General features: G+C 40.2%; 1 protein-coding gene and 1 pseudogene across 1 annotated transcript in view; both read right to left on the bottom strand.

The window, feature by feature from the left end:
* Positions 1–1,563: 1,563 nt before the first annotated feature.
* Positions 1,564–26,474, bottom strand: part of SHC4 (SHC adaptor protein 4) — a 137,336-nt gene continuing 112,425 nt past the window's right edge. The window contains exons 10-12 of the mRNA XM_017544987.2: positions 19,561–19,734; positions 9,435–9,688; positions 1,564–3,922 (exon numbers count right to left, since the gene is read on the bottom strand). Coding sequence (XP_017400476.1) covers positions 3,767–3,922; positions 9,435–9,688; positions 19,561–19,734 — 584 coding nt within the window. The 3' untranslated portion in view covers positions 1,564–3,766. The remainder of the gene's footprint in view (positions 3,923–9,434; positions 9,689–19,560; positions 19,735–26,474) is intronic.
* LOC108315615 lies at positions 22,173–22,749 on the bottom strand (annotated as a pseudogene).

Raw genomic sequence — 26,474 nt, 5'->3', positions numbered from 1 at the left:
CAGGCACGCGCCACCAGGCCCAGCTGATTTTTTGTATTTTTAGTAGAGACGGGGTTTCACCATGTTGACCAGGATGGTCTCGATCTCTTGACTTCGTGATCCACCCGCCTCGACCTCCCAAAGTGCTGGGATTACAGGCGTGAGCCACCGCGCCCGGCCTTTTGGTGCTGTTTTTGTCTGGTTTTGATGCCAGAGTAATTTTACCTTCAAAAATGAATTGAGAAGTATTCCCTTCTCTTCAATTTTCTCGAAGCAATTGTGTAGTATTAATATTATTTCTTCAAATGATAGAGTTCTGCTATGAAACATCTGAACCTGGAATTTCTTTTGGGGGAGGTAATTGTGAATTCAATTTTCTTAATAGTTATAAGGTTATTCGAATGATCAATTTCATATTGGCTAAATTGTGGTAGTTTGTACTTTTTGAGGAATTGATCTATTTCATCTAAGTTGTCAAATTTATATGTGTAGAATTGTACATGGCATTCCCCTATTATTCCTTTGATGTTTTCAGGGTCTGTAGTGATAAATTCTCTTTCATTCACAGACTAAAATCATTTGTCCCATTAGTAAGACTGTGGCAAACAATAGACAACTCATTTTTGACAATAATATGTTGATATTTAAATATTTTACACAGATGTAGATGGTATGTTTCACATATATTTGACATAGTGATTTCATATTATAATTATTGTGGGTCTATAATTCCAATCGTAAAAGGTAACAGGGACAGGTTCATTACTTTTCCATATATAATTACAAGTAATAAAATGGCAGAATTAGTAGAAGGAGTTGTAAGAAACATGAAGGCAGGATTAAAACTATCTCTGTAAGGTTGAAATGCAGTTCAAGTTGTTCTTTTAAGGCATTAACCAATGCCTCAAAATATGGTTTGAATTTTAATAATAATAAGTTGACTTTTTTGCTGTAATTCACTTATGGTTACCTGAATATATGTACTTATTTCTCTGCAAATTAGCTGTGCTCACTTACTGGCCTTACTGGCTAACCCAAACCCTCTTTAGTGCTTTTAGAAGCTTGACTCTCTCCAAAGTCCTCTGTGCTTGATATACTCCACTTATTTGCCCTTCCAGATCTCCCCCTCTACCCTTTTCCCTCCCCTTCTGTTCTTACCTCCAGAACTGCATCAAGGAGCACCCTTGTTCTCTGTCTTCAGGTTGCTTGGGCCAGTGGAAAATCTCAGTGGAAGATATACAGGCGGAGCAGAAAAATGTTGGGTTATGAATGCCCCTCGCTGCCTCTTAGTTGAGTCAGCAGGGCTGACTGCATTCCTCCACTACAGGCCGCAGCTCCTACAAGGCAGCTCTTGCACAGAACTCCCTCTCCAGATTCTGTTAGCTGTTCTTTCCCTTTCTGACTTTATTGGCCCCAGGGTACTGCGTTTTCCCTCCTGATTTCCTACACTCCGCCCACACCTTTGTAAATAGTCCCTTTATTATACTCACCTGGAATTACCTGGTTTGAGTAAGCCAATCTGTTTCCCTGACACATACAAATGACAAAGTTTCCAAAACCCAAACATCAGACATATTCTGTCAGTTGTCACAAAGCGATAACCATTTATTTTTTTTAAGTCATTTACAGGTATTTACAGGCAAATGGATTTCCACTTTAAGACAGATGAAGAACGTGAGAGTAAAATAGCATGCAGACATTCCTTTTATTGTTTCCTTTTGTTTCAACTGGGTCTGTGGTATTTTTAAGTGCAGTATTTGTTTAACTACTATACTATTACAGTCAAATACTGATTATCCATGTGTACTGCTGACACCATTTACAGTCACTGCATCTATTTGTATCAGGAACTCTTGCTATCAAGTTAATACTCTGCCCAGCTAGACTGAGGCCACAGCCCTGCCCTGTCTCTGATAAAAGTGGTTAGAATACCCATACATTTCTACTATCTATACCCATGCTGATCCCCTTTATAACAACAAATCATCAAGACCTAAGGTATATGAAAAACTGGTGAAAAATACATTAATTCTAGTTGTATGAGAGGAAACAAACCCATCTAAAAAATTAATGGCAGTAGAATAAAAATCATAAGCCTTTCCAGTAAAATATTAGAGTTTAGTTTGCTTGGTTTCTGATGATTTCTATCCAAAAGAAGTTTTATTCAAAACTTGGCAAATGTATCACAATCACAAAGAACTGAGTTTTATCTACACAGCCAGAATGAAATGGAGTTAAGGCAATATCCAAATAACTCAAGATTAAAAAACAACAACAACAACAACAAAACATTTTTCTTGCACAGGCAAGAAAAGGACACTACTCAAATCATATCCACTTTTAGCATCATTCCCTATATTATTCCAAAGTTTCAGTGTTTTAGACCGAATGGTTTGGGGTCTAAATGAGGTGAATGTTGATCTCAGGTGTGCTATTTATTCTGTGAGTATGGACACAGGATAAAAAAGGAAAGCTTAATTTTTGACCTTAACTATACAGACCAGTTATCAATAACAACTTCTAACGATGAAAAACGTGCTTTTTAAAGACTTATACTAAGTTAGGACTGAAGTGGTCCTGCTAATTCACCTAGCCCATTTAGCTCATTTTATAGACAAGGAAACTGGAATCCAAACAGATTCAGCAACTTGCTCAAGGTCACACTGATAAGCTCCAGCCTAATGCTTTTCTGTACACCATGCTTAATTACTCAGTTAGTTTACCAGTTGCTCTACGTGTGGCAAATCTTTCCAAGTGCTTCATTCGATACTTTTTTTTTTCCCTTCTCCATTTTTGTCTGATCATATCTATACAAAGTGCTAAGCATATATGTAGGTGAGAGACCATGATTCAGTGTCAGCCAATCAAGAAGAAATTTTCCTCTAATTTCAAATAAATTCTGTACTTTTACTAAGAAAGAAACCAATTTGAATAGTAAATATGAAGAATACTTGTTTTGTTTGTCATCTTTTAAATCTCTACAGGAGTGCTTTTTTTTTTTTTTAATTTTTGCAGGAAGATGGGGAGAATATAATGAAATCAGAATTGGCTGATAGATTTGGCCTCTTCAGCTTGTCACATGCTACATTTGAACAGTCTGAATAGCAAACACTGAGAAATGCTAGGCCAGAGAATTTGGGCCCCAATCCTTTTAACCAGCAAATAGGACAGACCAATGAAATAGCCATGTTAGTGGCTTTTGATTCCACTGACATATACACAGTCTGAATTGAATGCCATATTTATTTTAACATTGCAGTAAAAACCGCTACTAAACAGAAAATGTAATAAAGTCAATAAGGCTCAAGAAAATTGCTTCTTATTTTTTGTAGCAAGAAAAACTTTTTTTTTTGGCAAATGGTTCTGTAGTCATAGAACATGAAGATAGTTAGAACTAACCTCCCCAATATGAAAATGTCCCCAAATTATCAAGTTGAAAGGCACATACCACTGCCCCAGCAGTTCATTCAAGTTGTCGTTAGCATGTGAAATTTTAGTTGTGCTTTTAGCTTGTTATCAATGCAATATGGCCTTAAAAAGTGACATTCGTGCATACATATAAGTTCTTTTAAAATGACCAACTCTCTTCCTCTTTTCTGATTTTCATTTCTGAAGACCAAATTTTGTTAGTTCTTCATTTTATAGAGGACCTAGTCCATGACGGTCTCGGAAAGATGCACTTCACAGTTTGTGCTCTATTTCATCTACAAATAAAGTTTAAATTATCTTTGTGTCCAATACAAAATGGAGTTTCTTCAAATATCAGTGTGATGGTGCTTCAGTACTGTCATTTGTTGGAATGCAAAAGTCCTGGATTATTATCTTTTCTCACTGGTTGTTTAAGGCTTACTTCACTTCCAGAAGAGATGATTGGCAAACTGTTATCCATATGGTATCTGATAAGGTGGCCAACATTATCAAATACATGATCCTTGGTCCTCACCTTGAAAAAGAAGTACAAATATATTTAGGTTAAATTATAGCAGTCTCCTGAAAGATATAAACAATCAGGAGGAAAATGCCAGATTTATCCCTAAAGTAGATATTTTGCTGAAAAAAGAAAAGGTACTTTTTTATTATTTTTATTTTTTTGAGACAGAGTCTTGCTCTGTTGCCAGGCTAGGGTGTAGTGGTGCACTCTCAGCTCACTGCAACCTCTGTCTCCTGGGTTCCAGCAATTCTTCTGCCTCAGCCTCCCAAGTAGCCGAGACTACAGACATGTGCCACGACGCCCAACTGATTTTTGTATTTTTAGTAGAGACAGGGTTTCGCCATGTTGTCCAGGATGGTCTCGATCTCTTGACCTCATGATCTGCCTGCCTCAGTCTCCCAAAGTGGTGGGATTACAGGCGTGTGCCACAGTGCCTGTCAGAAAAGGCACTTCTTTGTTTTTTGTTCTTTTGGAAACCAGAGTCTCACTCTGTCACCCAGGCTGGAGTGTAGTGGCACGATCTCGACTCACTACAACCTCTGCCTCCTGGCTTCAAGCAATTCTAGTGCCTCAGCCTCCTGAGTAGCTGGATGAAAGGCATATGCCACCATGCCTGGCTAATTTTTTGTACTTCAGTAGAGATGGCGTTTCACCCTGTTCCCCATGCTCGTCTCGAACTACTGAGCTCAGGCAAATGCCCACCTCGGCCTCCCAAAGTGCTAGGAGAAAAGGTACTTTTAAATTCTGTATTCCCCAGTAAACAATTTTCTGATTCCCTGTTACGATTTTAAAGCAACCATTCCTATAAGTTAGGAAAACGGTATGCACTTGTCACCCAATCCCAATTTGCAATCAGCCTCTTTGCAGTATTCTTGTTTGGTATATCATGTCACTATCTATTTAACTGGTTTGTACACAAGCATGAATCCCAGGATTGTAATTATCTTCTGTCAAGCAGAGTGCTTCCATATCACCTTGTCTCTGTCAGAAGCAGGCCCTTCTGGAGAAGTCCTACCTCCTACTGAGGGAATGTATTCTCTTCCTGGGTCCACAAGGGGGCGTAGTTTCAAGGGCAAGAACTTTCAGTGACGCCCCCGCCACCCCCACCCCCACCACCCGCCATCCCGGAGACTTAAGGGTCTTTGTTTTAATTTTCACAGGCGCAGGAAAAGATCAAAAGTCAGTAACTCCAGCGGACGTTTAAATGAACTCTTTTCGTTGGCCAGGGGGCTTGAAGAAGGTGGGAATTCCTCCCAGGTTAAAAGTCCCTGTCTACCTCATCCGGACGGATTTCCCCTCTGGGGTCCCCTTCCACTCTTCCGGGAAGCTGCTTTCTCTCTCCTGGATTCCATCTTTCTGGATTCTCTCTCATGGTGTGGGAGGAGCTTTCCTTCTTGGTTTTCCCCCTCTGGGAACCCTTCTCACTCTGTGAGAGCGGCTTTTCCTTCTTCTCACTCAGTGTGAGAGCTAGCTTTTTCTCTCCCCTTCTCCTTTTTTCCTCTCTTTCTCTTTGCCTAAATAAATCACTTTTCTGCAAAACTCTTTGGGGTCTGATATTTTCTTTTGAGCACACCTGCTGTGGTCCCCTCTCCCATTCTTGGGTGAGTGAGAGACCAAGAGCCTGGAAAAACATCCTCTCAGGGGAGCTGAGTGCTCCCCTGGACCCCAAAACCCAGCAGCACTACCTGTCTTTGGAGGCTCAGCATTCCTGCCTTCTCCAAGAAGCCTCCTCAGACCTTTCTAATAGGCATTCATGTCTCCTTCCCATAGACTTCATAGTAGCTGATACACAGATATTTGTTGCATGGAACTTATGTTGTGCATGCCAAAGAAGTTCAATTTTCTTACACCATGCCTTCTGTGGAATTTCCTTTCTAGTACCCTATGCACCCGATGCATAGACAGAAGATGGACATTACTATCCATTGTAGCTCCACCAGCTTGGTGGCCTGGTTATACATGTGTTCCTTCCTGTTTGGAGAGTGGCTAGGAACCATCCAGAAAAGGGAAGGCATGCAACTCAGCAGCACGTTGTATGTATTTCTGCTAGCTCTACTACAAGGGATTCTTTGAGTTCTGTCTAAATGTTGGTTTTCAGCATGTTAAAATCATGCATAATTACTGGAACAATTAACACAATTTGAACTATGACTTAAATAACAGGGTTGTATAAATGTTAAGTTTCCTGATTTTGATCATTATACTACGGCTATGTAAAAGAATGTCTCTGTTCTGTTTGTTTTTGAGATGGAGTCTCGCTCTGTCACCAGGCTAGAGTGCAGTGGTGTGATCTTGGCTCACTGCAACCTCTGCCTCAAGCGATCCTCCTGCCTCAGCCTCTCGAGTAGCTGGGACTGCAAGTGTGCACCACCACGCCCAACTACTTTTTTGTATTTTTAGTACAGATGGGATTTCACCATATTGGCCAGGATGGTCTCCGTCTCTTGACCTTGTGATCCACCTGCCTTGGCCTCCCAAAGTGTTAGGATTTTTTTTTTTTTTTTTTGAGACGGAGTCTCGCTCTTGTTACCCAGGCTGGAGTGCAATGGCGCAATCTCGGCTCATCGCAACCTCCGCCTCCTGGGTTCAGGCAATTCTCCTGCCTCAGCCTCCTGAGTAGCTGGGATTACAGGCATGCACCGCCATGCCCAGCTGATTTTTTGTAGTTTTAGTAGAGACGAGGTTTCACCATATTGACCAGGATGGTCTCGATCTCTTAACCTCGTGATCCACCCGCCTCGGCCTCCCAAAGTGCTGGGATTACAGGCTTGAGCCACTGCGCCCGGCCCCAAAGTGTTAGGATTACAGGCATGAGCCACCACGCCAGGCTGAGAATATCTCTGTTCTTAGGAAATACACATTCAAGGATTTACAGGAAAGGACACAGTAGCACCAATTTGCTCTCAAATGGCTCCAAACCTCATTTTTGTTGTTGTTGTTCCTTTTTCTGAAGAATTTAAAATGACCTGTCTGAGTTTGCTAATTTTTTTTTCTGCTCCTCAATCAAGTCTCCTGCTGAACCCCTCTAGTGAATTTTTCAGTTCATTTATTACATTCTTCAGCTCCAAAATTTCTGTCTGGCTCTTTTTTATATTTTCTTTCTCTCTGTTGATATTCTCACTTTCTTCATGGACGGTGTTATTGAGTTCATAGAGCATCTTTATTATACTTATTTTGAATTCTTTGTCACTTAATTCATATGCTTCTGTTTCTTTAGGATCTGTTTCTAGAGATTTATTTTTTTTGTTGTTGTTTGGGCCATGTTTCCCTGATTCTTTTTGAGTTTCATATCTTTGTGTTGGGATCTATGCAATTGAAAAACAGCCATGTCTCCGGTTCTTACAAGCTGGCTTCATACAAGGGAAGAATCACACCAACTAGCCCAAATAGAGATTCTGGGGGTCTCCCAAAACTTTCTGTGGGAAGATGTGACTTTTCTGGGCCTGTGTCTTCAATTTTTCAATTACAGAGTCTTGCCAGTTTTTCAGGAAGTTGTAATCTTTTGCTCCTTCTGACGTCTATGGCACTGCAAGTTCTCTGGTTCTACAGCAGCAAGCTACCTCACTCTCCCTTGTTCTCCATGGCCTCAGGCATCTAAGGTGTGCCAGCTTCCTTTCAGGGCCCCAAGCAGCAGGACAGATACTGGTTCATCAGGCATCCCTCCAAAAAGCTGGAATTCTAGACACACACTTCACTCCCCTCCCTCCCTTCTGAAGGAGAACCTTCAAGTCATGTACTTTCTCCTATTTGTACTGAGGATTGCCAGCTGCAGCAAGCTATCCTGTGCTCTTCTTTGTTCTCAGTGGCTCCTGAGCATCCAAAATATAGCAGTACCATTAGCACTCCATGTGAAGTGAGACAGAAACCAGTCCCACTGAAAAGCTAGAACATGGCAAGCAAGCTCTACTCTTCTCTTTCCCCCATTCCCCCAAGGGAGAAGTCATGAGACATGAAATTCTTTCCTGCAACTGGGCTATGCTGATTTGGGGAAGGAGTTGATGCAGGTAAAGTGAAATTGTTCTTCTTACCTGTTTCTACATGACTGTTTTCAGCTCTATGCTCCCCTGGGGTATTGCAACTTTTTAACTGAATTATGTAGTTCTCATAAAAGTGTTTTGGTCAGTATAGAGTTGTTAATTCTGTGTTTCTGTTGGGGCTGGGACTTCCTATTCTGCCATCTTGCTGATTTCACCACTCATGTGGGCTTTTGATTGAATCACTTGTCTCAAAACTGCCAATGTCTCCCCACTGGCTGGCAAATTAGCCATTTTGGTCTATATTTGTACCCCATGTTGATGGCTCTAACATACCCTTCCCAGGATAATTTTCTGCCTACAGGCATTCTTTGCTACTGCCATTCATCTTCTATTGGCTTAATACCATTCTATTACTCTGTCTGCTCCTATGGTTTCTTCCCTATACTACAGTGACCCCCTGTTGGATATGATGAGCTCTAAATTTCTCTTCAAAGCATCAGTATGTCAGTATGCTCAGTTCTTTGCCCTCCATTTTAAAGTTTAACTTCCTAGTAGTTTCAGTAAACAACCTTCTCCACCAGTTCTCATCAGTAGTTTACATCTGTTCCTCCTGTCCCTGGCTCAACCCTGACTCATCCCGCTCACCTGCTTCAGTCACCTGCCCTGGTCACCTGCTTCAGTCACCTGCTGTGACCTAGGTCACACCTGGCTACCTGCTCTGACCTGTCCTAACTGTCCCTCCCGCCAAACCAGCCACCCTGCCACTCCGGCTTATACCGCTGCTCTCTTTAAAATAGCCAATCAGGATTAGTTATCCTGTGCTGTCTAACCCTAGCCAATAAGGGAACGACACAGCAGCAGGGCAACCTCTATCAGGAATAAGTACCCCTTTTCCTTCCTTGTCCCTAAGTGTGTGCTTGCCATTGCTCCATCCATGAGGCACACATTTCTATACAAGTAAACTGCCTTGCTGAATGGATTTATCTTTGAGTGCTATTTCTTTTGCAGCATCAAAATTTTACTTATAACACCCCTTTTGAAATTTTGCCTTCTTTCAAGGTTTGCTTTACATGATGGACCCTATAAGAAGACTTCTCAGTTTGTCTCAACCAGAATGACCTCTCTATTCTGAGAAACACCATAATGTTTGGTCGAACCATTCTTATCTCATTCAGCTTTACATTATACTTATTTAAGCACCTGTTTTATGAAATTATCAGCACCCTGAGAGCAAGGACTACGTATGTGATACTGAACAACAGTCAGCTGTGAATTTCTTTACTTCTATATAGTAGGTATTCATTTAATTCATGGAATTGAAATGAAAAAGGCAGAAAGAGGCTGTCCTCTGCTTGATACTCCAGGGTGGCCTCCTATTCTCACCCCTCCACCGCCCTCTAGTTAGCATGTCCTGCTCCAGCTGGAAGGTTCCAGAAAAAGCAAACACTTAGCCTTGAACACTATTCAATACCAGTTTTTGGAAATCATTCAGGGTATGCTTAATAGAACAACATCCTGTGAAACCTCTAACGAGAAGTCAATGATACCTTGCCTTCAGGATCCACCAGGAGAAGATGTTTTGCTTGGCCTCCCTGCAGTCCACTCAGCACATATTGGCCAGGGGATGTTGCACTCTCTCGAACCAAAAAGTCCCCATCCTTTACCAGGAGGCTCTCTGCCGCCTTCCTGCTCAGCTTGCCATGGTAGCATTCTTCACTCCACAGCTGCTGCTTAATGTGTGGCAAAGAATGTGAGCTGGCAGGCTGGGCCGCAGCACCCGGCTGAACAGTTTCTGGTGCCTCTGAAGTCAGAACACAAAGAGACACATTATCGAGTTACCTCTTCATCCATCCATCCATTCATTTATTCACTCAGCGAATATAACCTGAGGTCCTACTGTGTGCCAGTTTACATAATGACGTTTGGGGGAACATATGAGTTTTTGTTTTCTTCGGAACTCCCAACAGGCTTTAATTTAATGGTAGATCCAAACATTGCCTTTGGCTTCTGTTACCAGGGAAGCCTTGCCCAGGTGCAGGAGTTTTTCTTTCAGATGGGAAATGGAACAGATCCATGAGAACTGCTTTTATAACTGCAGAGAGAGGCTCTTTATGTCTTAGGGGTTGCATGTTAAAAAGAAAAAGCTTATGCTGTACCTGGATTACAAATACTTTCTATAATGTTTCCAAACTCTTTGAAAATAGCTATATAACTTTAAGCCGTTCCCACTTTTTAGCAGTTAGCTTTTGTCCCCCCTTTTTAAAACCAAATTATTAATGTGTGTCTAGACAGTCTTCTGACCCAAAACTTCAAAGCTTTGCTAAATCTCACAGCATTCCTACTAAATGACCACTTTGTTGTTTGTGTCTTTCACCTGTCCAGACAAAAAGAGTTGATGAGGTAAAAGAAGACATATTATCAAGAAGAGATAGCCTGAGGCAGCTCCCCAAGGTGCTGCCCAGTAAGTGCTGTCCAGAGTTGAGAGTGCTGGGGATGAGAAGGTACCTCGAATTAGCAGTTTATAGTATTACTGACACTCATAATAGTAATAATAGTTACTGTGTAGTTCTCATTTATCAAGTGTGATAGGAACTGCTAAATGCTTTACATATATTACGTTGTTTAACTCTCAATGTAGGCAGGCAAGGAAATGAATCTTTAGAAAAGGTGGCCGGGCAGGGTGGCTAATGCCTGTTAACCCAGCACTTTGGGAGGCAGAGGCAGGTGGATTACCTGAGCTCAGGAGTTTGAGACAAGCCTGGGAAAATGGTGAAAACCTGTCTCCACAAAAAATACACACACAAAAAAAAAAATAGCCAGGCATGGTGGCATGTGCCTGTAGTCCCAGCTGCTTAGGGGGCTGCAGCAAGACAATGGCTTGAATCCAGGAGGCAGAAGTTGCAGTGAGCCAAGATCGCACCACTGCGTTCCAGCCTGGGTGACAGAGTGAGACCCTGCCTCCAACAAACAAACAAAAAGGAAGGTTAAGGGATTTAAAGTTACAGTGCTAATAGTTGTAGATCTTAAACTCAAGACAAGGTCATCTGACTCCAAAGTCTAGACTCTTAATTACCAAACTCTAAGATCCTCACCTTGGATGTGAAAATCTTTCTTTTAGGAGAATCTAGCCACTTTACTTCAGTAGTACTGACAAAAGATTCCTAGCAGGTAGCAAGGCTATCTTACTTGGGGTAGCCTTCAGCATCTCCAGAAGTAATAACATAAGATTCTTAAGTCTGAAACCAGGTAAAACTTGTATGTTTAATAAGGCAAATTTACCAGAAAAATAACCATAGAAACTAGACTTTTAAAAAAAAAAAACACAAAGGGCCCTTTGCATATCAATGCAAAGAAGTGTTTATGTGTCCTTAGGCAAGGGTCTCACAAATAAGAAATTCTCTTGACTATGAGTTTTACAATTTACACATGATCATCCCATGAAGTCACTGGTGTGGGCAACCAGTGTTCTGTAGACGTAATTCAATTCTCCTGTTAATACGTTATAGTTTGTCCCTGCTTAAGGGCTTCTTTCTGCACACAGTTATAATGCAGCATTCACAAATAGATCTTTTAAAAAATATCTTGAATCTAAATCTGATGGCTGGAAACATTCTCTTGTACAATCAAATCTTTCTATTGTTGACAGAAATAGCCTGACAAAATGTATACAGATTTGATGAATAATACTTGTAATTGGCCTTAGTGCTACCTGCTTTCAGGCACAATGGATAACTTCTGAGTAGCTATGTGTGTGTTTGTGTGTGTGAAAAAGTGTGTGAGTGTGGGAGGGATGCATGCATGCATTGCATGTGGGTGTACACGTCTTCATACATGATGACTTGTGGTTTATTCTGAGATTATGGTGAAGAGCTTTTGGACAAAGACAAAACAATAGAAAAACAGACATTATATCATCTTGAAAAAAGGCAACGGATCATGGGCCAACCAGAGGAAACAGACAACGTTTTCCTAACAGTTTCCCAACTTAGCAGAAGGACAAGATACTCTGCTGGGAGATTTCAATCATTCAAACACTGGCTGAAAATCTGATTGTGCCAGAATAGGTGACAATTTGTTTAATTTTAAAAGTTACACATGTCAACTTTTTAAAATCTAGGAAAGAAAAAAACAAAGAAAATGTATTACCTATGGTCTCATCACTAAATAAAACCACTCTTAACACTGTGGTACATTATCCATTATCTTGCTCCTTTTCTAATGTGTAAGATGACTTTGACAATAATAATTATAATCTAAATATGGTTATGTATATACAATGTATATATAATATTTAATAAATTGTTGAATTGATATTATTATGTTTTCTCAAAAGAAGAAGTGAATGTTAAGGAAGTAATAAGGAAGGCCAATCTAGATTTACTTGAAACCATAAAAAAAGTGAGAGGAATGATGGAAGAAAGTAATCATATCATCTTGGAGTTCCTATTAGCACTTAAAGAAATATTGCTTGAATCAGACCTTCAAGAAAACACAGTATAGATATGGCTATCCACACCCAAATCCATCTAATGGGCAAAACCTCTAAAAGGGGAAATACAGTTTAAGGAAGAGAAAAAAATCTAACATGCAAAATCTGGATTAAACAATTGAAAGTAATCTCAATGAGAAAGAATAAGACCTTCAAAGAAACCAATATGAACTGTAAAGATGGCACACTGATGAATCCCATTTTTAAAAAGCACCTGTAAAACAATTTTTATACTATTAATAATTATTTTAGCAAAGCACTGGAAAAATTGATATGTCCATCAATAAGGGACTGATTACATAAATCATGATGCACTCACACAATAGAAATCTACAGAGCAATTTAAAATAGTGAAGGTCATGTGTTTATATAGACAAAATTCTAAAATAGAAGAGTAAAATAAGCAAGTACACAGGGGATTATTATAACTGAGAGCTAAAACAAGAAAATGGAGCCCTGTCTTGTTTTGTTTTGTTTTTTCTTTGTTTTTTTGTTTTTTAAGACAGAGTCTCACTCTTGCCCACACTAGAGTGCAGTGGCGAGATCTCAGCTCACTGAAACCTCTGCCTCCTGGGTTCAAGCGATTCTCCTGCCTCAACCTCTTGAGTAGCTGAGATTATAGGTGTGAACTACCACACCTGGCTAATTTTTTATTTTTAGCAGAGACAGGGTTTCACCATGTTGGCCAGGCTGGTCTCAAACTCCTGACCTCAGGTGATCTGCCCGCCTCGGCCTCCCGAAGTGCTTGGATTACAGGCGTGAGCCACCATGCCGGGCTGCGTTGCCTTGTTTGACATCAGCTGAGAATGTGCACGGAGGGTGACTGAAAGTTTTCGTTGATCTAGGCATGGCCGCAAATGACACAAAAGGACCATGAGTACTGATTTTGGAGTTACAACTAAAGTTTATCAAGTAAGCTAATTCTCAAATATGGAATCTGTGAATAATGATAATTAACTGTATACTGTTTATTAGTATGGATTATTGGGTATATGAAAATTCTAAAATAAAAAGTCATTTGCATTGAGAGGAAAAATATGTTCATTTACGAAAGTGTCTGAAAATTTGGTAGAAAAAGATGTTAACATAAAATGTGAAGCATAAATGAGAAAGAGATTGAGATAGTACCCAGAGGAAAATTATTTGTAATGTAAAGGAAGACTTAAATGTGTGTTAGGCATGTTACAAAGCCATAGCAATTAGTATATGGTAATTCAGATGCGGGTTGAGAAAAGGCAAGTGGCCTAATAGAAAAAGCGTAATAAAGATCCCAGAAACAAATTCACATATATACAAAAGCTTGACTTAATAGAAAGTAGCATTAGGGAAAAGAGGAGACTACTTAATCAATAGTGTTTGGAAAACTGACAAACGTGGATGAAATTAAGTTACATCCCAAAGCTCACATAATATATGAAGGTCAAGGAGAATAAATATTTTATTATGAAAATAAAACTATGAAGCCAATAGAAGAAAATATAACAGATATTAGATACAGAGAGAATATTTAATCCAAAGCAAGTGGAAGGCAAACATAATAAAGATAAAATGGAAACAAAAAACAACAGAGACCTGGGCACTCTGGAAAGATCAATAAAATTAATAAACCTAAAAGAGGACTGATTAAGTAAAAAGGAGAAAATTACCAATAACAGGAAAGAGAGAAGGGATATCACTATGAATGTTTTGGGCAATAAAAAGACAATAAAGGAAGTGGAAAACTTCATACGGAACGGCCTTGTAAGCTAATAAAGAGGAATCCTGCTAACTTTTCCAGGAAATTACAAGCCAAAGAAATCACAATCCCTTTTTGTCCATGGCTTTTGGCCCCTGAAACAAACTCTAATCTCTCATGACCACAGTGGGAAATAGGCTGTAAAAGTGGCGAAGCCCCCAAGAAAGGTACATTCTCCAATATCTACTTTAAGTGTGCACGTGGAGAATAATGATAGGAACAACCCAGATGGCATCGTCTGGGTCCACAGACGGCAGTGGACATCGAGAGTTCTTTCACAAAGCTGAACCGGGGTCCAAACAAATCGCTTTCTCTACTTTCAGCTCATGTCATCTTCAAAACTCCAGCCTGGCAGGATTTGGTCACCACTGTGGACCAGTGACTGCCATCCACACTGTTGCATTCCTCCCTTTTGTGAATATGAGTTTCTACTGCAATTATCTTATTCCTATTCCCCCACTAATGTGCGGTATGGAGGGTGGCAGACAACCTGGCAGATAATAAGGACCTTTTTCTAGTCTTAGATGCCGTAATTGTGTAAGGTACTTGCAATGTCTCCCTTGGGGAGAAGGCAAATATGTTCTATGTGAAAAGAAAAGCTCACGAATATTTGAGTGGCAGATAGGTGTACTGTGGCAGAGATGCTGTCTACCAATATCTATTCTGCCTTTCATTACATTACAGAACTCCTAAGTTTAGCTGGGCACCAGTTAGAGTAATTTTTCTAGCCTTATTTGCAGCTAGGTATGGTAACGGGTCTATGATCTGCCAATGGCAGGTGAAAATAAATGACATCTGCCACTTCTGGGTCATGTCCTTTAAAGAAATATATACGTACTCCTCTTGCTTTTCTCCTTTCCCACTGGCTGAATGCAAATGTGATGATGAGGGTCCAAGCAGCCACTTTGGACCAGAGATGGAAGCCAGATGTTGAGAATGACAAAGCTACCCCACCAACCCCATGGAACCAATCTTTGAGCTTTTAGGTAAAATAAATAAACGTCAGCCCTTTAACACTACAGCATTTGGGAGTGGTATTTCTTATGGCAACTGAGACAGAAACTAACAATAAATCAATACAAATACTAGTACCAGAACTCATGGTATCCTTCTGCCATTTTTGGTGAGAACACAGACTGTGTCAGAGCCTTTTTTCTGTTGGTAGTGTGACAGGATAAACTTAGGAGCCCCACGAGTCTGTCTGAGAGATATTAGGTTAGTAACTCTGGATTTGGTTTTGTTTTGTTTGGTTTTACTGAATTGTCAAAAGCTTTTTTCTTCTGGCTAAGGGAGACTAAGTTTGCCTAAAGAAGCTAAACAGGATTTTTGAGGGAGGAAGAAAGAAAATAGAAGGAGCCATGGAGGGAGGAACGTTAAAGGTGCAGTTAAGACATTTTATTAAAAAGCATATGTAAAGCTATACCCACTCCATCTCTTTATTAAATTTTCTTATTTTATTTCCTTTTTCCTTTTTTTTTAAATTGTACTTTAGGTTCTGGCTTACATGTGCAGATCATGCAGGATTGTTGCATAGGTACACACATGGCAATGTGGTTTGCTGCCTCCATCCCCGTCACCTACATCTGGCTTTTCTCCCCATTTTATCCCTCCCCGACATCCCCTCCCCACAAACAGACCCCAGTGTGTGATGCTTCCCTCCCTGTGTCCATGTGTTCTTACTGTTCAACACCCACCTATGAGTGAGAACATGCGGTGTTTGATTTTCTGTTCTTGTGTCAGTTTGCTGAGAATGATGGTTTCCAGATTCATCCATGTCCCTACAAAGGACATGAACTCATCCTTTTTTATGGCTGCATAGTATTCCATGGTGTATATGTGTCACATTTTCCCTGTCCAATCTATCGTCAATGGGCATTTGGGTTGGTTTCAGGTCTTTGCTATTATAAACAGTGCTGCTATGAACATATGAGTGCATGTGTCTTTATAAGAGAACAATTTATAATCCTTTGGATATATTCCCAATAATGGGATTGCTGGGTCAAAAGGAATGTCTACTTGTAGGTCCTTGAGGAAGTGCCACGCTGTCTTCCACAAAGGTTGAACTAATTTACACTCCCACCAACAGTATAAAAGTGTTCCTATTTCTCCACATCCTCTCCAGCATCTGTTGTCTCCAGATATTTTAATGACTGCCATTCTAACTGGCGTGAAGAGGTATCTCAGTGTAGTTTTGATTTGCATTTCTCTAATGACCAGTGATGATGAGCATTTTTTCACGTTTGTTGGCCTTATACATGTCTTCTTTTGAAAAGCATCTGTTCATATACTTTGCCCACTTTTGGATGGGTTTGTTTGTTTTTTTCTTGTAAATCTGTTTTAGCTCTTTGTAGATTCTGGATATTAGCCCTTTGTCAGATGGGGAGATTGCAAAATTTTTTTCCCATTCTGTTGTTAAATCAATGTAATTTATGCTTTATTTTAGAGGGAGCAATGTTGAATTTAACCTCGAGGGGGCAGCAAGGAGCCCAAAAGGAATATGGTACATTAAATCCTAATAGGAAATAAAGCGGGAGATCATACCAGAAGCCTAAATTATTAAATATGTTGCCATCAAAGCAGGGAAAGGGAGAAAGATGGGGGGAAAAGCCTAGAGTCAGAGAAAATACATTTTGACATTACAATTTTGGACAAGGACTTTATTTTCAACAAATGACAGGAATTTTGTTATGTATTAATTTTGCCATTTCATATTATTGAATTGTCTATGACAAAAGGCAAAGTTCATTAGCTTGGATTATTAATAATTTTAACTTTGAAGACTTAATTAAAAAGGAACTGGACTTGTGAATCAAAGAACATTCCACATTGCTTAATTTGGGCCACCTGCTTGTTTTCTAATAATATGTTGTGGCTCTGAAAAGTCCATGAAATGAAAGGTATCAAGAATAGACTCTTATAAAATCTAAGGTCCAGAAAGGTGTGGGTTTTTTTTTTCCAAAAAGTTGTAACAAATATTACCTATCCCAACAGGACATTTCCCATTGTACAGCTGAGTAAGCTTACAGCAAAAATCTGAATTTGTTTCATATCTCATCACCTGTCACGTAAGATGCCCTCTGTGGTAGCCACAGAGATGCACTGCCCAGATTTCCCTTCAAGGAAGCACCATGGCCCCAAGGGTTGGTCAGCAGTTAGCCTGCAGCTGACCAACCCTCTGGCTCTGCCTCAGCTGCCCAGGGTTCGACCCTCCTGGTGTGGCCCACATCCCAAGACTGAGATAAATGGGGCTGTACAGGCCCATTCATTTGGGCTGAATGTAAGACAGCTCTGACAGACCACAATGGGCTTTTTGGAGTTGGCCAAGACTTTGTCAGGCCTGCATTGTAGTCCCATCTCCCACTCCGGCCAATCCTACTTCTTTCCCATTGCTTCCTGATATTGCTCCTCTCACAGATCCTGCCTGCCAAGCTTCATCTTAGCATCTGCTTCCAGAGAATCCAGCTTGGTTGGATAGGGTTTCAGGAGTGATCTTAGAAATTCAGCATAGGCCAGCCATGGTGGCTCATGCCTATAATCCCAGCACTTTGGGAGGCCGAGACGGGCGGATCACGAGATCAGGAGATTGAGACCTTCCTGGTCAACATGGTGAAACCCCGTCTCTACTAAAATACAAAAAAAATTAACCTGGCATGATGACATGCGCCTGTAGTCCCAGATAATCCAGGGGCTGAGGCAGGAGAAGATTTCATCTCAAAAAAAAAAGAAAGAAAGTCAGCATAAAGAGAGACCACTTGTCACCTGGCTAACAAGGAAATCCCTTGGTTCTTCATCTAGAGAGTTTAAAACAGTCTGCTAAGATCCAGGCTCAACAAAATCTTTTAAATTTTGTCTTGCCATTGTAGCCACACTAGCTGGAAAGCTGCCTTTGGCAGTTCTGGAGAAATCTCCTGGACTATTAAAAGGATTTTCTCAGTGACTGGTTCTCCATCATTGGAGCAAACCAAATTTGACACCATGCCAATTTCTGAACACGACAAGCTTTAATATTTTAAGAAAACCATTTTTTGTTTATTTATTTTCAGTTGATTACAGGCTTTTGGCTTGTTATGTTACTATTTATGCATTCACCCCTGATAGTAATTTGGCAGGAAAGATGTTTGTCTTATTGTATTTTACCCACACTACATGAGTGAAGAAAGGAGCCAACTTATTTTAGTGCTTTATAGATGACTTATCAAGGGGTTTTGAAATGAATAGAGTTAATGCTACCCCTAACAGAAACAGTAGCCATTGTGGCTCATACAAATTAACAAATTCAAAATTATCTCCTGGCCTTGACAGCCCTTCTTTCAGCAAAAGTACATAGCAGAAATCAAAAGTTGGAAGTAAATTTAAAGTATTTGAAAGGATTATTCAAAATCAACATTTCCAAACCTTGAAACCCAAAACAACTCCACAAAGTTCTAACCGATATTAACTGTGGTGAAGGATGGTGGCAAAGAAAGAAAACTCAATCCTTAAAAATAAGACCAAGAAAATAGCCTTCTTAAAATTCGAGATGGTACAATTAGTTAAGAAGTAGCCCTCAGAAGCATAAATTCAAAGCGGGGCATGGTAATGCCTGTAATCCCAATGTTTTGGGAGACCGAAGCAGGCAGATAATTTGAGCCCAAGAGTTCAAGACAAGCCTGGGCAACATGATGATACCCTGTCTTTACAGAAAATACAAAAATTAGCTGGGCATGGTGCCTGTAGTCCCATTTATTCAGGAGGCTGAGAGGAGAGAATCACTTGAGCCCAAGAAGCAGAGGTTGCAGTGAGCTGTGATCATGCCACTGTAATCAAGCCTAGGTGACAGAGTGAGACCCTGCCTCAAAAAAAAAAAAAAAAAAAAAAAAAGAAGAAGAAGAAGAAGAAAAATTCAAGTCCTAATCCCTGGCATCCGTGAACATGACCTAATTTGGCAACAGGATCTTTACAGACATAATTAAATTAAGGATCTTGAAATGAGATTAGTCTCATCTCATCCAGTCACCTCATCTCATCCTAAATCCAGTGACTGTTGTCCTACAGAGGAAGGAGAGGGAGATCTAAGAAACAGAAACACAGGGACAGTCAATGTGAAGACAGTTGCAGAGATTAGAGTGATGTGTCTACAAGCCAAGGAACATCAAGAATTGCCAGCAGCAGGAGAATTACTTGAACCCGGGAGGTGGAGGTTGTGGTGAGCCGAGACTGCACCATTGCACTCCAACCTGGGCAACGAGAGGGAAACACTCTGTTTCAAAAAAAAAATTGCCAGCAGCCACCAGAAGCTAGGAGAGATGCATAAAATGGATTCTCCTCCAGAGGTCCATGAAGGAACCAGCCCTGCTGGTGCTTTGGTTTTGGACTTCTAGCCTCCGGAGCTGTGAAAGAATAAATTTCTGTTTGTGGTAATGTTACAACAGCCCTGAAAAATGAATACAGACAGTGAGTAGCTACTTACTTCCACAGTGCCACGGGCTCCCCAGTGGTTGGGTTTGATTTCCACCAGAGTCCAGTGTACTTTGAAGAGCCTGTGTATTAATGTAGCAGGGGTCGTCGAAGAGATCCACTCGGCATGTGTGCTTCAGTAATGAGGTATCTCGCTGGGACTGCACCCCTCTTGGATGGACATTACCTGTAGTGATTAGCAGTGATCAATGCATTATGTTTTTTTCTTTGTAAATGGTAAATAAAATCATGTTTGAGTCAAGAATTGATAGAAACCTAAAGGCCATGCCCTACCCTATACAATGATTGAACATTAACTTTTAGGTTTGACCTGGAAAATCAAAATAAGCACCAGTCTTTGAGGAAAAGCCACCCTCTCACTGGGCTTATTTCTCCTCTTGGGCCCAGCCCCCAGATGACCAACTGTGTCAACAGCAGACAGAAGACAAGCAGGAAGATGCAAAGAGGACCGACCAGCTGTGGAAGGAAGAGGGCTGATTGTCTCATCAAAGAGCACAAACCCACACTCAATGCTCCTCAGAGGGGTTGCCCAGGAATCAGGAAAACACACGTCATATTGAACTTGAATAGCTACAATTAAACTCCTTTTCAAAACCAATTAATTTAAAATCCCTATTTCCTGTGAACTAAATTAATTTACAAATAATAAATGAATGAATGAATACAATAAAATTCTTAAGAGTATAAAGTCTGGCTTCTCTCTATGCCCAAAGTTTTCTCTTGCCAAGCTCAGTTCTGCACCAATTGCTGATGTTTAATTCTGCTATTCAATGAAAATAACTCAACCCTCAGGTTATCTCCTCCTCCCCTCTTAATCTGTCCTCTCCCCTTCCATTCTATTCTACACATCAGAGCCCAAATAGTCTTTTTAAAACTGTGAATCTGGTCGTATTTCTCAGAGGTTCCCCACATCTCTTCAATTGCTTCCCATGCTCCTAACAAGCTGCAGGCAGGCCCTGCTCTGTCTATCCAACTACCCTTCTACCTCTCTCCTCCCCAGCCTCTGTCCAGGGTCACACTGGCCTTCTTGCAGTATGATCTCACACTGAAAGGCTGTCTCCTCTAATTAACATACTCTTCCCTCCCTTCCCCTATCACTGTCATTCTTCAGATGTTAACTTAAACGTCTCTTCCTTTAGGAAGGCCTTTCCTAACCTTCCAGACCAGACTAAATCTCTGCTTTCCTAGCAGTTTGCACTTGCCCTCTGATATGGTTTGACTGTGTGTCACCCAAATCTCACCTTGAATTGTAATGATCCCCATGTGTCAAGAGCAGGGCCAGGTGGAGATAATTAAATCATGGGGGCAATTTTCCCTATATCTCCTGATAGTGAATGTGTCTCAGATCTGATGGTTTTATAAATAGGAGTTCCCCTGCACAAGCTCTCTTGCCTGCTGCCATGTGAGATGTGCCTTTGCTTCTCCTTTGCCTTCTGCCATGATTGTGAGGCCTCCAAGCCATGTAGAACTGTGAGTTCATTAAACCTCCTTCCTTTATAAATTACCCAGTCTTGGGTATGTCTTTATTAGCAGCATAAAAACAGACTAATACAACCTCCAAAGTCTATATCATGAGAGTAATTAACTTTATTATTTATGTTCTATTCTATTCTATTATTTAGTTAATCAGAATATGTGCTAGCCATATAGCTAGCCAGATGTGCTCAGGATCACCAAGAGGTTGCACCTGAAGTAGTGACATTCCACTGCCATAAGATAACATTAGTCCTTCTATTGCTTTAGTCATTAAACCTTTTCAAGGACAAACCACATAATGAATTTCACATCAGGGTGAATAACGCTATGATACCTGTAACTCACAGTATGGAGACTAAAAATACACCAAGCAGGGAAAGCCCAGTGAGAAGGCTGCAGTCTTACCACCTGCTTCTCCTTTACTCCTTGTCTGTCTAATATTACATGTCATCTTGTCATGTGTCATACTCTGTATGTGGGATATCCTAAGATAGGAGTGAGGTTTCTACAGAGGGAGGAGTTGACAGGGTGCCTCATTTGTTTTGTACATTTTGTCACATATAAGACAGTTTACATTTGCTTAGTTAAGTGGATTCATAATTTATACTATCTAGTTTAAACAAAACTTGCTTTTACAAATGGAAAGTGGCTAAAAGATTACTGCAAAGAAATGAAGGATTAAGGATGATTCTTTCAGTATGAGCTCCTCCTTAGCTGCATTACGAGCTTATGAACAAGAATGATCTAATCAGATCAGAGCTTTGGCCCCTCAAATGTTCAAAGTATCAGGAATTAAATGTAGATTTATATCTATTTTCTTTTTCAATAAATGCTCTAAATGCATACTAGGCCTTGAGATATTGTCTAATGATAGCATACAGCTGTTGTAATTAGCAAGTCTTTGGAAACCATGCTTATTTATCATCTACTCTAACTTTAAAGTTTCCTATATTTGTGTGTTTTATGATACATGCATAATAATATATTAGCACATGTGTATACAACGTACACATTATTAAATAACCATTTATGTAGGAGTGCCTCCTCATAAAAATTTACTGAAAGTGGAATATAATCAAAAGTGCTGGAAAGTGGCTGTCAGGTTTTTTTTTTTTGACTATACACCAGGCAGCAATGTCTTTTATTATGTAAGCAGTTTTAAAATGATTTCTGGAATCTCTCCATACACAGGCAAAAATAAGTGTGCTGCTTAAAATACTGGAACTTGCCTAACTTAATCATTGTCTACAGAAGGGAAAATTATTCCCAAAACATGCTTAACCCGGAGGCCAGTGCATCTGCCAACCTCCAAGAACATGGAAATGAATGTAATAGACTGACTGTCCACCATCTGAACCTTCATTCGCCATCACTCGATAACGCTTATTCAGTCCCAGATCAGCAGCACATTTCTTGCCAACAATCATTAAGTGTCCAAGAATACTTTCATCATTATTTTCTGCTGCAGAAATATGGAATATGTTTCTTGGGTATCACTAGAAAATGTGTTGGTGCTTGACGGGAAATGTCGTGGAAAGCAAGACACCACTCATTCTCAAAAATGATTTTGGCCGAGATTTCCTTGTGGATGATCTTCTGAAGATTATGTCGCCACCAGGCTGAGCAACCTGAGCCTTGGTGATCTCATCTGCCATCTTGGCCTCTCTCTCACGCAGCGGCCAGGGGAGAGGCTCAGAAGGAGGGAGGAACCCATGGAGCAGTCAGTTTTTTGTTTTCTGTTTTGTTTAAGTCAACATCTCACCCTGTCACCCAGGCCTAAGTACATTAGTGCCATCATAGCTTACTGCAGCCTCAAACTCCTAGATTCACATGATCCTCCCACCTCAGCCTCCAGAGTCACTGAGATTACAGGTGTGAGCTACCGGGCCTGGCTAGAGGTCAGCTTTTAAATTCATATGGACCTGAGGTCAAATCCCTGTGGTATCTCTTACTGTCTGAGTGCTCTGGGATGAGTTAATTAACCTCTCTGACTCAGTTTTCATATCTGTAAAATTTGGGTGCCTAGCTTAAAATACCATTGTAAGGATTAAGTGAAATAATGTTGGTGAGACACTGAGCATAGTGCCTGCCTTATAGCAGGTATTCAGTAACTACTTCTCACTGAGGCTCAGTTATTCGTCATTGATGCTAGGCCTCCATACATGATGCTTATCTCTTACTGCAGCATCATCCCCCTCCTTTTCTTTACCTAATTCCTATTTGTCCTTTAAGATTCTGCTCTGAAACCATCTTTTTCAGGAAGCTTTCCCCTGAATCCTTCCCTCCGCGAGGTCAGGAATGATTCTACTTCAGAATATACTGCAACTCTCTGTCTACTTTCCTGTCTTTCCCCTTGAGACTGCAAATTCCTAGTGTCCTTGAGGAAAGACTAGAACCCATCTAATTTGTGTATCTTCTGCATCTTTGGTGCTTGGGATGAAGCAGGTGCTCAAAGAAAATGTTTATCAGCTGATTGGACAAATAACAGCATGTCTATCCAGTCTTCCTTTGTTGGCATATTTAACCCCACCACGTTCTGAAGACTCTGAATCAACCCATAGCACAGAGTGCTAATACATCTATCTGCCCCTCACAAAGCGTTAGCCTAAGCTAACCACATCAATTTTACCATCCCATAGGATGACGCCAAAAGCGTCAGTGTCTATATCCAGCCTCTCTTGAAAACTGCCATCCATAAGGACACAATAGAGTACTGAAAAAAGAAAAAAAGAAACTGCCAACTCCTTTTTTTTCAAATGTGCGATCATATTTAAGTTGGTAATGTTGTCTTAAATTAAAAAAGAAACCCGCCCCAGACCCAAAGTTAAAATCATTCTAGACTAAAGTGTATGGTTCATGAGGGCTTAGACACACATGCCAGCCAGTATGCCTTCCAAAATTTCTTGTGTCAAGTACTACTCCGAGAACCTACCTAACTTTCCTAAGAGAAGATTTGTAGAGGAAAATAAATATACACACAGTATCTACACTGAAAGTGACACCATTTTAAAGTGCAAGCCCTTAGGGTTTATGGGAATTTAATGTCTTTTTGATTAAAAATATCAACTTTCCATTTTAACTGGAAGGTCAGGGAAACATTATTCTATTTTGCTAGTTATTGTTTTCTATAAGGGAATTTTTCTGTAAGTATGAAGGATAGGGATCTTTTTTATGTCTGGTAATAGATACAATTAACTCAGCAATCAAATACTGCCTATTGAGTATTTATAATACACTGGAATTCAAGTTTGAAGTCAATGTTTGAATAAATGAATGTCTTGGGAGGTTATTGAAAATATTTGTATAGGTATCTCTCAAATGCCTATATATGAATCTCTGGGAAAAGTCACAAAAACTATGTATTTGCTATTCTGGCAACTGCTATTTAATTGCTCATTGTTCAAGAATTTCATATTACTTTAAAAACATATGCCCAAGTAATCACAAACAGGTCTCAAGATAAGATTACCTGATGTGTAGGTATCTAAGGATGAAAGGACACAGTAGTAGGAAACTCCGTCCTGCCACAGTAGGAGGGGCATAACTTGTCATGGCTCCTGGAACATGGGTTGAGTACTTCTCACCATGGTCTTAGTGGCTAAGGTTTGGGGAGATGAGATGGCCTCTTAGCATTCTAGTTCCTCACTGGAACTCAGAACTCACTTTTTCTTAATAGAAACAATGTTGCAATTCAGTGATTTACAGGGGAGCAAAATATCCAAGTAGAGGACTTTTCTCAACTGCAAACACCATCTCACCTCCTCAGGGGTCTGAAAAGTTCCCAATTAACAATCATCACCTTAGAGCCACTATTAAGAAAGATAGTATGCAATAGAACTTTCTATTGTTTTATCTGTCATTACAGAATATACACTTAAGTTCCAGTATAGTCAAACCAGAAAAATAGAATATAGTATACTTGTCTAAGAGTTAACCACCATGGCTGGGATTAATTCTATAAAAATATATCCCAGGCTCCAAATAATCTTTTATTAAAGTCTGTTCATGTGTTTGGATCTGCTTGTAGTGGCTCAGGGAAATATATATGTAAGTAAGAATAAGGGTCTGTATTGTTTGTTGGTTTAAAGAAGAAATAAAACTAGGATAATCTGAAACAATAAATTGGATTGTATGACAAGACTACACTTACAAAAAAGAAAAATCTTGAATAAAGGTTGAAATACCTTTATATCCATTCCTTCATAAATTATGTTTTTGGAGAAGGGTGCTTTAAAATTTTTTTTTAATTAATCAAGTTGAGAACTCTTGGAGGAAGAAAAGAAGAAGGGAAACCATGTCCTCTTTTTCTAGTGGTAGTATTGTGATTTAGCCCATTCAACAAAATTCTGGAAATGTCTGTTTCTAAACTTTCATTCAGTGAGTTCCCTTCAGAAGCTGGGTTATCGAGGACAGGAGACATGTGGCTATGCTGACTAGTTAATGGAGAGGATGGAAACAAGCTTGGAAGGGAGGTATTAGGCAGGACTAAACATTTAGAAGATCCTTAGGACTCTATTTTAGGTTTGACACTCATCCTTCTCTCTTTCCTCCTGAGCTCTCTCAGTCCCAGTGATCTGGGAACTAGTCCCAGCACACTTAGTTCTGGTGCCCATTCATTTTCTCCCTTTCTCTTTCCCCTGCTCCCTCCTCGTCTCTCCCTGCATCCCTTTCCTACTTCTACTTCCTACCCCCATTCCCCCCCCACCCCGCCCCCGGCACCGCCCCCGTGCCTGGATAATTCCCACTCATCCTTCAGGCCTTGGTTTGATTGTCACTTCCTTAGGGAGAACCTCTACAGCTCCCCAAATGAAGTTAGGTTTCCCCATTATTTGTGCCCATAATATCTTGGGCTTTGAAGTACTCATCATATTTGTAGGCATTTGTTTAAGGTGTGTCTTCCTGGCTAAACTGCAAACTACAGGAGTGCCAGCTGTGGCGCAGCTCTAGCGCCTAGCACAGTGCCTGACCCGTTGGAAGTCCTCGATAAGTAGTCATTAAATGAAGCGTTGAACAAATGAAGAATATATGACTGAGATAAAACAGGACATGGAGGTATTTCCAAGTGAGCTTCAGTACAGGGGAGAACATGGTGCAATACCACAAGGCATATGAGGTACATTCCTGACTTAAATCCTTAGGTTAAGAACCTCCAGATGAGGGAAAGGAGACAGGAAGGAAATGTGGCTGCCAGAGAGCACAACTCTTAAAAGAAATTCATACTTGTCATTAATTTAATTTGTTTAGTCATATTATTAAAGATTGGCTTGGAATTTTAAATAACTTTAAAGAATGGCATGGAATTTTAATTTCTATCAAAAGAAGGCGTGTTTTTACAGAAGGTAAAACACTGCCTTAGGCCCAGTGTGTGGCTCATGCCTCTAATCCCAACACTTTGGGAGGCAGATCACTTGAGGTCAGGAGTTTGAAACC

The sequence above is a fragment of the Cebus imitator genome, unplaced genomic scaffold, assembly GCF_001604975.1.
Source record: "Cebus imitator isolate Cc_AM_T3 unplaced genomic scaffold, Cebus_imitator-1.0 Scaffold9, whole genome shotgun sequence".
Taxonomy (NCBI): domain Eukaryota; kingdom Metazoa; phylum Chordata; class Mammalia; order Primates; family Cebidae; genus Cebus; species Cebus imitator.
Note: the sequence above shows the minus strand (reverse complement) of the source record. Positions and strands in the feature narration are given on the sequence as shown.